This window comes from Toxotes jaculatrix, chromosome 18 (genome assembly GCF_017976425.1).
Source record: "Toxotes jaculatrix isolate fToxJac2 chromosome 18, fToxJac2.pri, whole genome shotgun sequence".
Lineage (NCBI taxonomy): Eukaryota > Metazoa > Chordata > Actinopteri > Toxotidae > Toxotes > Toxotes jaculatrix.
Window position 1 is genome coordinate 3,078,256 of NC_054411.1, and position 12,052 is coordinate 3,090,307.

The 12,052-nt window shown below is 48.9% G+C and overlaps 1 protein-coding gene across 1 annotated transcript in view; it reads right to left on the minus strand.

Moving 5' to 3' along the window:
• The window catches only part of shank1 (SH3 and multiple ankyrin repeat domains 1), a 44,778-nt gene that overhangs the window by 2,408 nt on the left and 30,318 nt on the right, over window positions 1–12,052 (minus strand). Inside the window, exons 15-24 of the mRNA XM_041062041.1 lie at window positions 9,158–9,240; window positions 8,899–9,023; window positions 8,487–8,622; window positions 8,286–8,366; window positions 5,880–5,888; window positions 5,543–5,569; window positions 5,378–5,434; window positions 5,057–5,172; window positions 4,426–4,549; window positions 153–3,741 (exon numbers count right to left, since the gene is read on the minus strand). Of these exons, the coding sequence (XP_040917975.1) occupies window positions 153–3,741; window positions 4,426–4,549; window positions 5,057–5,172; window positions 5,378–5,434; window positions 5,543–5,569; window positions 5,880–5,888; window positions 8,286–8,366; window positions 8,487–8,622; window positions 8,899–9,023; window positions 9,158–9,240 (4,347 nt within the window). The remainder of the gene's footprint in view (window positions 1–152; window positions 3,742–4,425; window positions 4,550–5,056; window positions 5,173–5,377; window positions 5,435–5,542; window positions 5,570–5,879; window positions 5,889–8,285; window positions 8,367–8,486; window positions 8,623–8,898; window positions 9,024–9,157; window positions 9,241–12,052) is intronic.

Here is a 12,052-nt window from a genome sequence, read left to right on the forward strand (position 1 = left end):
GGGCTCGAACATCAGTCGTGGGAGGTGAAGGAGTCACGGGTGGCACACTGATGCGTTCACACGGGTGAGTGACAGTGGCGTGCATCAACAGCAACAAACACCGAAGTTCATGCTGTGACACTGAAAAACATAAAGCTGTCACTGATGTGTACCTGTGTCTGCTCAGTGGTCTCTGGCTGCTCCAGCTGTCCCTCCCTCTTTGCTGCAGTTTGCTGCTCAGCTCATTAATGATGCTGGGCTTCATGCTGGAGGCAGGTGGGTAAATCTTCTTCCCCTCTAAGAGTGTCCCGGACTGGCCGCTTCCGTCGCCGGCCAATTGCCCCTCACCCCAGAGAGGTTTCATCTCAGGGGTGCGTGGACGATCAAAGTATGGTGAAGTGGGACGTCCCAAATTCTGCATGTCCCTCATCCCGTACCCATCCTGGCCGCCTTCATCCTCTGCCACTCCCTCCTCGCCCTCGTCGTCTTCCTGCTCATCTCTCCGTCTGTGGGAGTGGAAGGATGCGGGAGCAGTGCTGGTCTGTCTGTGTAGATCCCCAGCGCGTCCTCCCTCTCTGAACCTGCTGGTTTTTGGGTAGGTGGAAGCTGCTACTGTGGCATTCTGCATTTCAAAAGTCTGTCCGTCCAGGTAGCTCATGTAAGACTCCAGAAAATCTCCTGCCCTTTCGGATTCCCCTGTCCCGGCTCCCCCTCCCATACGTCCTCCGGCTCCAACTCCTCTGTCCCCTCGGTCCAGCCTGTCACCTCGCACACCGGCTCCACTTAGAGCGAGGATGCTGTCCAGGTGGTGGTCACTGCTGCTGCGGCTGTCCAGCTCCTCAATCCCAGAGTCCACCACTGTCTCCTGGGACTCTCCTTTCTTGGCAGCAGGGGGAGGACGATGGTGCTCGCCTGTCCTACGACTGCCTGCGATGGCGGTGGAGGATGTTGTATGTGTGGTATGTGTTCGCTCCTGGTAGAGCTGAGTGGAGGTGCTTGTTGTGGTGGCAGCAGCGGTGGTTATAGCAGCACAGCTAGCGGTCGTGGTGTGGGATGCAGCGCCCCTAAGTGAAGCAGAGGTGGCAGCAGTGGAGGAGGGTGCTGGGGGACCCCGGTAGGCCGGGGGAGGCGCGACTGTGTGTGGGGGAGGCGTGGGCGAAGAGCGCCCAGGAGCGTGAGTGCTGTTGTAAATGTGGTGGGGGTGGGACATAGAGAAGGGTCTGTGGTAGGATCCAGGAGGCGGCGGCGGTGAGACTGACGGGGGAGGAGGAGGTCCTGCTATTGAGGTGGGCTGCAGGGTAGAGGGTGACGGAGGGGGTGGGGGGTTGGGGGACGTTTGGGAGGGGGAAGGAGCAGACTGAGTCAGGTTAGCCACCTCACTGTCGTAAGACGTGAGGCTGGAGGCTGTGGAGTCCCCTGCTTGAGGTGAGGGCAGGGGTGTGTGAGTGGGATACCCACTTCCAAATGGTTCTTTTTGGGGGGGTGGAGGTGGTGGTGGTGGAGGGGGAGGAGGTGGAGGAGGTGGAGGCGGTGGTACCTGCTGTTGGCGGGAGGTCAGGCTGTTAGGGATCATCTCGTGTTGTGCGTACCCTGATATTCCTCCTATTCCCCCGATTCCCCTGTCGAAGCTGTTGGCGAACTCTAATGGAGGTGGGAGGGGGTCTGCGTAGACAAACTCGTCGTCCGCATCGACTGAGGGGGCAGGGGGAGGAAGGACCATCAGGCCGGTCCCAGTGCTCTTAGTAGTGTTGACTGCCTGCTGAGCACTGGTAGGTGGAGGAGAGGGAGGGGTGAGGGATAAGATATAAGCATCAGATTGACTTTCCATCCTGAGAAAAGATGGCCGTCGAGGATGCTGAGCCTGAGACGCCTGCTGAGCAGAGCTTTCAGCGGCCGCTGCGTTTGCTGCAGCCTGCTCTACCCTCCTCATGTAACCCTCCCTCTCTCTGTCTCTCTCTCTTTCTCTCGACAGCTCCCTCTCCCGTTCCCTCGACCTCTCCCGCTCCCTCTCCTTGTAGGTTGGCTGATACGGCTGAGGCTGGTAGTGGTGCGTGTGGACGGTTTTGTCCTCAGAGAAGCGAACTCTTAGCCCCTCGCGAGCTCCTCCTCCTTCCCGCTCCCTCTCTCCACCGCCGCCTTCCTCACCCCACACGCTCCCAACTCCTCTGAGGATCCTGGGTGAGGGCGGGCGGCCGACAGTGGGCGTGGTGGCAGCCAGAGAAGATGACGTGACCAGGTAGGAGGAGCTGGAGGACTGAGCGGCAGATGACACCGGCTGAGAGGTGACCGTAGATGAAGGAAACACCACACTGGACATCTGGCGGGTGAAGTGGTGCTCCGTTCCCCTCCTTAGCCTGCTATCATCCCTCAGAGCACGCTCTCTGGCAGCCAGGGCCAGGCCTAGTGGCGACGTGGGGTCAAGAGCCTTTCCTGTTAGAGGGTGAATAAAGGTGGTGGTAGCGGAGGGTGCTGGCTGCCTGCCTGCTGCTGCTGTGTACAAGTCAGTAGGCACAGACTTAGGCTGATAGTCCAGGGCAGGTGAGGAGTACTCAGGCAGACCAAAGGCTGGTGGCATACTGCGGGTGTGATGGATAAAGGTGTCCCCAGAGAACATGCCCTCATCAATAGACTTGGACGGGCGCAGCCGTGTTGATGAACTTTCAGCCTGTGTGCTAAGCTGTTGCTGTGACACCTGAGTCCTTGTTACGCCGCCTATTCCATCACTCACTCCCCCAAGACTCACGTCCTCCTCGGCAGACATAAACAAGGAGGCACTCTTCCTGCGGGCTTCGTGAAACCGCTCCCTGTCTCTGCGAGCTGCGCCAACAATGGCAGCCCCAAACTGGCTGGTAAAGTCCAGGTTTTCCTGGGCTCGGATAGAAGGCAAGGATGGAGGCGGTGGTGCTGGGATGGAAGGCGGGGCAGGGGGCTGTGGGGCAGGAGTGGAGGGAGGAGGACCGTGGGGTGTTTTGGCTTCATCTGTCTCCCCTGACGCAGGAGCATCGGCCTCCACACTGCTGCCCTGGCTGCTGCGTCCACTGCTGCTGGTTGAGGGAGCCTTAACAATTATGGTGGGAATGGGGATGGAGCTTTTCTCCATCGAGCCTTTGCCCCCAAGTGTTCCTTGCCCCATGCGCAGATCCTCTACCTTGGATTGCTTCACCAGGGGGCCCTTACCCCTCCGGACCCCTCCTTTAGGACCGCCTGCTCCGGCCCCAGCTGCACTGCGGTCTGCTCGCTGGGGTTGACTCTGGGTAGTCTGTTGTTGCTGGGGCATAACAGTGGCAATGCTGGATGGGGGGACGGCGGTGCTGTAGCCTCTCCTAAGACCTGCTGCCTTTGCCCCTCCACCAGCTCCGATGCCAGCTCCAACAGGCTCCCCAGTGTAGGCAACCTTCCGCGAAGCAGTCCTGCTTTGAGCAGTGTGGGCAGCTGCGTGTGCATACGAGGTTGCGTGGTCCACCGCTCCAGCACCGGGGCCAGTGGTGGGACCGCCGGCCCTCTCCCTGCCCCCTTGGGTGAAGTGCACTGACTGGGAGTAGGGCTGGTAGTGCGCAGAGGTGGCTGTGGACTGGGACACGGAGACAGAGGGCTGCTGAGACGACTTAGTTCTCCAACCTAGTGGCGGAGCAGAGGAGAATGGAGGGTCTGGCGGTGCGGTGGTCGGAGGAGGGGGGATGTCGTCTGGGCCGGGCACCGACAGACTGCGGGCGAACTTCATGGTCGGAGGATGCAGGAACTGCTTCTCCTCCTCAGGCACCCCTGCAGCACGGCATTCACAAACGGAGAAAAAACAAAGAGGGATGAAACACGGCTGCGCCCGTCCAAGTACAGATGGTACAGATGGAGAAGAGGGAGAGTAAGAGGCCGATCAACAAGGAAAGAACAAGGAAGGAGTGCAGAGGAAATGGAGCCAGGAAAAAAAGGAAAGCTGAGGATAATCTATGAGAGTGTCTGTCTAAATCTGCCTGCCCATCTACCTGCCAGCAGGTCTGTCCTCAGTTCTAATGTCTGTTAGTATGTAAATCAGTTAGTCTTATATATTCCACAAACAAGTAGCAACTGGGCAGCGTTACACAGCAGCATTTGTTTTACTGTACACCAGAGAACACAGCTATTTAAGGGGAGAGTTAGCAAAGCTTTAGTAAGCAACACACCGGAAAATAAGCCATCAGAATAAAACTAGGAGATTAGTGGCACTTCTGTATATAACAAATAGTAGTAGTGTGAGTATAAGACAAACAAACATCTTATTTTTACAGTACAGTACAGGTATAATACACATACAGTGAGCTACAGATACAGTACAAAGTGTGCACATTTTGGCCACAGGCAAGACATTGTTGGTCACAGACAAACAGGTCAGCACAGCGTAGACCTCTACTGGTCCAGAGGACAGACAGACAGGCGGACAGAGGGGCAGACGGAAAAAACAGACAGCCTCACCGATGGATTTCTGCCGCAGCATACCGTGCTGTGGGGCGTGACCTGAGGTGTACTGTCCACGGTCGTAGCCAAGGCCCAGCCCCGACGGCATCATCCCCATCCCGGACTGATCCCCGTAGTTTGGCTGAAAGAGAGTAAAACATACGGTAGTCAGAGCTGTGAGACTCAATCAAGGACGGGTTCCAGGAGCTGGTTCCGTTTTGGATCTGGTTCCATGTTGGTAAAATACCCAGATCTGTTAAACTCCATGGCCAACGAATCCCTCATCGAATCTTTTATTCATATTCTCTGTTTAATTTGTCTCTTAATGCCTCTCTCTCTCTCTCTCCCTCTCTCTCTCTCTCTCTCTCTCTCTCTCTGACACGTCAGGCATCAGCAGAGAAATAAAAACACTGATGACATAAACAAATGTGTGATAACAAACCAGCTTAAATGTTTCAAATATTAGTCGAAGGGGATTTCTGACTTTCTGCTAACATTTTGATTTATGACTAAAGGGAAATTATTTTTTTCTTTTATGTTCCATGTCTTAATGCTGTCTTTTACTGAAGCTCAGTTTCAAATGGGACAAGCATTCACACACATCTTAGGACACATGTAAATATAGTGCAGCGTGTTTCACAATACACACCTCATTGCCATAGAAGCTTCTCCCCCTGTCTCTTTTTGGCCCCTGTCCCCGTGTCCCCGGTGCCTCATTGGTGCTGATTGTCTGCTGAGCTGCTGCAAGAATTTCATCTAGTTTATCTGAGAGGAAAAAAAAGGGAGAGAGAGAGAGAGACAGAAAGAAAGAGAGAGAGAGGGAAAGGGACACACAGCAATGAAACAGAAAAATGGACAGCAACAAAATGAAGGAAACAACGTGTGGAAAGGGACACACTCGATGAGGGTGGATGAGAAAGTGAGGAAGAGATTCGGGAAACATCCACTGATAAAACATGAGCTGCCTTACTCAAAGCCATCTGATAGACTGTCCTCTTCTTCTCTGTAACTTGTGAAGACTCGAATTCTGAAAGAAAAGGAAAAGCAGAACGAGCTTGATGAGTGGATGAGCGACGAGCGTCTCTCTGGACAGGCACAAACACAATGCCCTGAGCGGCGGTGTACCAGAGCGTACCTGATTTTTTTTTCCAAGGGGTAGCAGCTGGAAGGAGGACAAAAGGAGACTTAAGTTTTGGCAGGAGTTAAAGTGCGATAGCGTCGTTACAGTGAATACTAATCATATTCCCCGCAGCTTGACAAACTGAGTCACCTCACCAGGATTTTCGATCTTCGATGTAAAAGAACGCACAGCACGCCCACGCTTTAAGACAGCTGAAGCGTGTACACTTATGATGCAGTAAATATGCTGCACACACACACATACAGTAGGCTGCGTGCTGCCACTCTCTCTGGCACACTCAAAAACACACACGCACACACTAATGTGGAATTAGACTGAAGCGGACTCCCACCTCTCTCCACTGTTAAGGTCCCGTCAGCGGCGAAGTGTGGACAGAAGAGACAAAGAAAGGACAGGAGTTAGTGGTTAAACCAGTGAACAGTGAAGGGACAAGTCCATAAGGGAGGAATTAAAGGTGACCCTTTGGTGTTTGCATCCACTGATGTGAGTGAGTTTGTGCGTGTGGACTGAATGGGAATAGAGTTCTCTGCCACACTCATACTCAAGCCACTGCATTTCATAATGTGCAGTTTATTGAGCCTAATTGAAGAGAAGTTAAATTTTAATGTCGGATGGTTAAACCAACCATGAAAGGGTTCTGAACTTGTGTTTATTTCATCTCTTACTTCTGTGTATACTGCACAAACCCTTTCAAAAATGAGCCACAGTTTTAAAAACACGTGTCCGGGCTTATTTAAATGATTCTTATGTGAAATTAGGTTGTAAAAAAAAAACAAGAATTTGCACAATCATTCGTGTTTTAATGCCCTTGTTATCTTGCAGCATGACTTCTAGGTGAACTGGGACACTGCACCAATCACAGAGGTGAGATAGTTTAATAGGCGTCACAGCTAAATGAATTCTAATGCATTTGAACGAGCATATGGCGGGGGCTGACATAGCTTCACCACACATTGTGCTCCTCTCACCTTGATCCAGAAGGAGGCACAAGCAACGAGGATGGAAGTCATAAGGCGTTTGATGCAAATGAAGCCTCCACATCTCAAGAAACTTGGGATATTTGTTGATAAATGCACTTTATATTAAGTCAAACTGACTCTCGGCCAAAAGACGGTTTGTTTGTTTTAACAAACAAAACTAATACTGATAATTTGGGGTCTTTTTTTGTTAAAACTGACACGAGTCAATTGTTGTTGTTTGCTAACTTCAGCACCTTTAAGTTTGTTGGAGTGATACTGTATGTACTGAGTGATACTGGCCTGCACAGTATCACTGCATACATGCAGTGCTGGCAGAAAGATCTAACAGTATATAGCGAGCACTGGGTTGTGTGTTTCAGTAGGGAGGTGGGTTCAGGAAACTGGTACCTGAGTTTCAGACTGGGTGCTCATGCTTTGTGCTGGTCAGGTGAGGTCACACCACAGAGAGAAGGCAGGTGAGGGGAGGAGACTGGGGAGGGATGAAGCAAAGGGCCGATCTCTACACTCAGGATTCGCTTTGGTCAGAGCCTGACTTACAGCAGCGGCTGCTGTTGTTTACAGGGTGGGTCCAGTGTTTATCATTGTTTGTAAGAGAAAAGTACTGACAGCAGATCTGAGACCAGCTGAAATTCATCTCCAGCAGCTGCACGTGTCGTCGCTTCTCATACATCACCGACCGCTCACTGGGCATGCTCAGAACAAGACAGCAGCAACGGCTACAGCGACAACAAGCATCACAAACGTTCAGAAGATAAAACCCAATCACCAATAAAACACTGGCCAACGTTCTGATCTGCAAATGGGGGCGTTGACCCTCACCATGCTCTCTCCTCCCACTATTTTACCTCAAATAGAGATGGCATAAGCATAGCCACACATAATGCTGTTACCATAGCAACGTACCCAGAACAAAGTTGTTGTTTTTTTTCTTTTTTTTTTTTTTTTCTCAAAAATTACTCATCTCAGTAATTTTATCCTGGGTGTGATTTCTTCCAAATGAATCAAAGGCATTTTCAACAAAGGACACGAACAAAAGAGCGACATATTTTTGCAACTTGCTCACTGATACATTAAGACCAGACACTTTGCAGTGATGTTTGTGGCACCCGGAAACTCTTCTCATTCCCCTGCAGTGTTACCTTGGCAACAAATTCTTGTCAGCGTGTGTGTGTGTGTGTGTGTGTGTGTGTGTTAAGCAAAGGTGGGCTGCTCTTTGGGCGCTGGGGTTAAAGCTGTGGGCGGGCCAGGGAGCGGTGGGGGGATGCAGGGGGGTAAGAGGTAAGAGAAGCGGGCAGTGAGAGAGGGATCACAGGGTGGATGGCGACACTTTTTCTGGGTGGGGTTACCTGTAGTGGGGGTGCTGGAAGTGACAGTGTGGAACCTCTGAAAGAACAGTGAAATGCATTGAGACCGTCATCCACGGCGGTAGCCAATCTTCTTTCTTTCCCTTTCATTTTCATGTCGCTGAGTAAGAACACTGTCTCCCTCTCTACTTTCTTGCTGTCTAAATTTAGCCCTCGCTCTTCTCCCCTTCTCACTTTCTTAACAACCCCCAACACTCTGGTTTCACACTGTTTCTATCATTCCTCATCACCTCAATCTATTTCTACCCACTAACTTTTTTCTCCTCTTCAGCTTTAAAGCACTCTCCTCCTTTGTCTACATCTCTTTCTTCTTTCTTTGCCATCCATCTCTTTTCAACCCCTCCCCCCCCAAAAAAAACAAAAAATAAAAGTTTATCCAAGCCTGTTTCTTACCCATCTCCTCCAGCTCTGAAGTCATGGATTTGGATCGCAGGGCGATAGCCGGAGTGCTCAGCCTCTTACTCTGCTGGGGAACTGGAGGGGAGGGAACAGAGAAAGGGCAGCCGTGGTCAGTCAAGCAGCTCAAGATCAAGGTTCAGTAGCCTCCAGCATTCACCAGCAGCACCACCCCAGGGCGCAGGATGATGGACTTACTTTTCTTCCTCGAACCCTCCTCCATGTCGGGGTTGCGGGTTACCATGACAACTTTAACCATGAGGCTGTTGCCACCCTGTCGGATCATGTTGACGACCTGCCGGTGTCCAACTTTCACCACATTCTGACCGTTGACCTGGGACAGAGATGCAGAGAGAGAGCGTGAATGGGTTCAGTGCTTATTTTTTACAGCCTTTTCTCAAATGCATTGGTTTTCTGAATTCATCATCTAACATTTGTGTCAACAACGAAGATGGAAGAAAAACAGACAGGCTGACAGAAGAAGACAGAAATGGTTATTTGTTGTTTAGGGTTTCAAGGCATTTTATTTACCAACAAATACCAAAATACACAGAATAGAAGTGGGTCTACAACTTTAGGAATCATGAAATCATACTATATGTGGCAGTACCTCTATCAGGAAATCCCCCATCCTGAGACCGGCTCTCCAGGCCACGCCTCCCTCGTCCACTGACTCCAGGTACTGCAGGGCGGGGAAGGCCGGGGTGGGAGTAAACTCCTCGATAGGAGTCTGAGCTGGAGACACCATGAAAATATAGCAGGAGAGGATGCATTAGCACTGCACGTGATACAGTAAATCACATATGATCAGAACTAAAGCAGTGAGTGAGTGTGATCGAAGGCAGGATGTTTATTTCATGTTCTCTTACCTTTGGCTCCTCTCAGCACAAAGCCGAAACCCTCGCTGTCTTTTTTCTGAAGAAGCACTGTCTTCTCCTTGATTATATAGTCACTAACAGAGAGGAGACAGAGGAGAGACACCGAGAGAGAGAGTTGGAAATAACAGAAACACCCAGAAATAAAAGACAGAAGACAAGGAGGACACGTACGGTACATCCTTACACGTCTGTATTCACCCTCTGCCTTAATCAATGGAGCTGATGGGTGAAAATTCAAGTTTTAAAATCAATAAATCACAACATTTATCTCGCTGGTGTTAACTTTTTTCTTCCTCAGCTGCACCAGTCTTCTCCTCTGCTGTCTGCTCCCGACTTCCTGTGTCCTGCCCTTTCCTTTTTTACTGTTTATACATTGTTAAAATTGCTAACGCTTTATTTTACAGGCCGCACATTTTCCAGCTAATTTCCTGCAAACTTTGCTCATAATTTCCTTGAAAATTAGCCGGTATTCAGGCCTTCCTAAGAAAGGCCTATGCAATTTGGTACTAATTATAACGGAAATGGAGGAAATGTTAATTGCTGCCAGTAATTAAGTACTTGCTTTTTAAGTTTTTAAGAAAAATAAAAGAAACATATGGGATCTGTAAAATAAAGGATTACCATAAAATCTTCAAAAATAATGTTTAAGAAAAATATAGGTAAATATCAGATTTATATTTGCCAGTTTAAAACATCTGATAGATATGACAGTGGGTTAAGGTTTTCATACGTGCATGGAAAGCTTGATTTGACTGACATTTTATGTGCCTCAAATATGTTACTGTTCTATCATTTTCAATTATTATGAGTAATAATGTAAAGTGACCCATGTTCTAAAGTGTTTAAAAGCTTGTCTGAAATGGGGACAGTAAATACTTCTGAGTTTTCAAATGTAAAAACTGAATATTGATGATTGATGAATATTACAGGCTCAGTTTAAAACCACAGTCATCAGTCAAACCCTGGCCTCCATTAAACTGTTGATATATGCCACAATCCCTACAGCAGAGCGGTGACATAAAACCGTGTTTCTCCCTTTGTTGTATGTTTTTGACAGTGAGCCCGGAGCCGGTTTCTACCAGAACCTCGCTAAGAGATGCTATATACAGTATGATGGCGCTGCTTGTTGCCTCAGCAACGGCTGGAACAGGACGCAGGGAAACTTGCTTGGATAGATCCACACCAGAGCCAAGCCTTGTAATGGTACGCTATTAGTCACTGACAGCAGAGAACAGGCACTGTATGCTCACAGGTGGAGCCCATACAGTACAGTTTACTTTCTGCTCTGTCCTGTGGCACTAACAGATGGGAAATTTGCAAAGAGTGGTGGAAAGTAAAGAATATTTCCTCACGTACTGCACTTCAGGTGAAATTCTGAGGTTCTTCTATTTGACTTTAATAATTTATACTTCTACTTAACCACATTTCAGGAGATGTGCTCATTCAAGGATCACATCGACTCTTACTAAAATCTACTTGAGGTGCTCATGTTTCAGATGTCTCTGAGATGCTGACATTTCCCCTCTAAACGTCTCAGATGATTTTATTTGAGTAACTGTTCAAGGTTCAAAGAGGTAAACTAATCCACTAATTCACAAAGAAGCAAAGATTAGAGGAAAAATTAGTACAATTTTTTTTTCAGCAGAATTCTTTCCTTTCCCTTTAATCATCTCAGACGTGACCTCTGCTTCCCTTTTGTGGTGGTTTTCTGTCTCTTTGTGGTCATTCTGAGTGTTTTTATGGTCAAGAAACCTTAAGATTCAAGTCAAACAGAGGCCCCCTGGCCCCTTGGTCCCCAGGGCCTCTGCCCGGTGGGGATGTACAGGAAAACATCCACAATCCTACTAACATGAGCCGTCCGACTCATCGCACACACGGACACACTCATAAAAAACAGCTGCGCCTCTCTGGTATCATGGACTCTTGTTATGAATGGAAAGGCCATCCAAACAGCCATTCAGTCAGTTAGCCAGTGAGTCACAGAGGTATATATGCCATGTCAGCTATAACATACTGTAACCACATGCTGATAATCCCATCGTGCACCAAAATAGTCCCAGCCCACTCCATCTGTTCATCCCTCTCTGTTTCACTCTTCGCTGGCTCTTCTTCTCTTTACGTTTTACCATCCTCGTGGCCCCGCCTACTCCATACTTGGATTTATCTCAGCTCTCCTCTCCCGTTCTCCAAACTTCTACTCATTCACTCATTTTTTTTTAATCTAATCTAATTTCCCCCTCATGATCATGTTCATTCAGTCTGCTGAGTGCATCACGCTCTCCACAGGCTGTGAGAGCCTCTCTGTCTCTGCCAAGACTCTGTCTCTTTGTTATTCTCGTCCTCTTCTGTCCATTTCAGCTGCCCAGCCCAGACCTCACACGCTCTGAAGAGACAAGTGAATAAATGAACGGACAGTACATAAAAACACATTCACACAAATAATATGTAAGGGGTGAGTAAGGAATATTGATTGCTGTTTGATAAACCTGAAAGATTAACACTGTAGTTTTGTTTCCTGGAAGCTGTGATGGATTTAGATGTTTCAGATGTTTAATTCAAACAATCTGTGCTGGCAGCAGGTGAAAGTCATTTAAACAACGAGTACTTTCCCTAAAATCTAAATTCTCAGATTTAAATTGGTTAAATCAGATACTGGTAAATGCAGAGCCACACATCAGATTCACCCTGTAGCTCTGCTCTGTCCCTGCAGGCAACACAAGCAACAGGTCACTGGAATTCCTTCATTCGCTGAGCTGGGAATTCAGCTTGTGTGCAGGCAACAAACTACAAAAACAGCTCAGGAAACTGAGCACTAACAGCAAACCATATTTTTGCACTTGTTTTCCCACTGACAGGGTTTTATGATCAGTAGTTCTGCTCATGCTG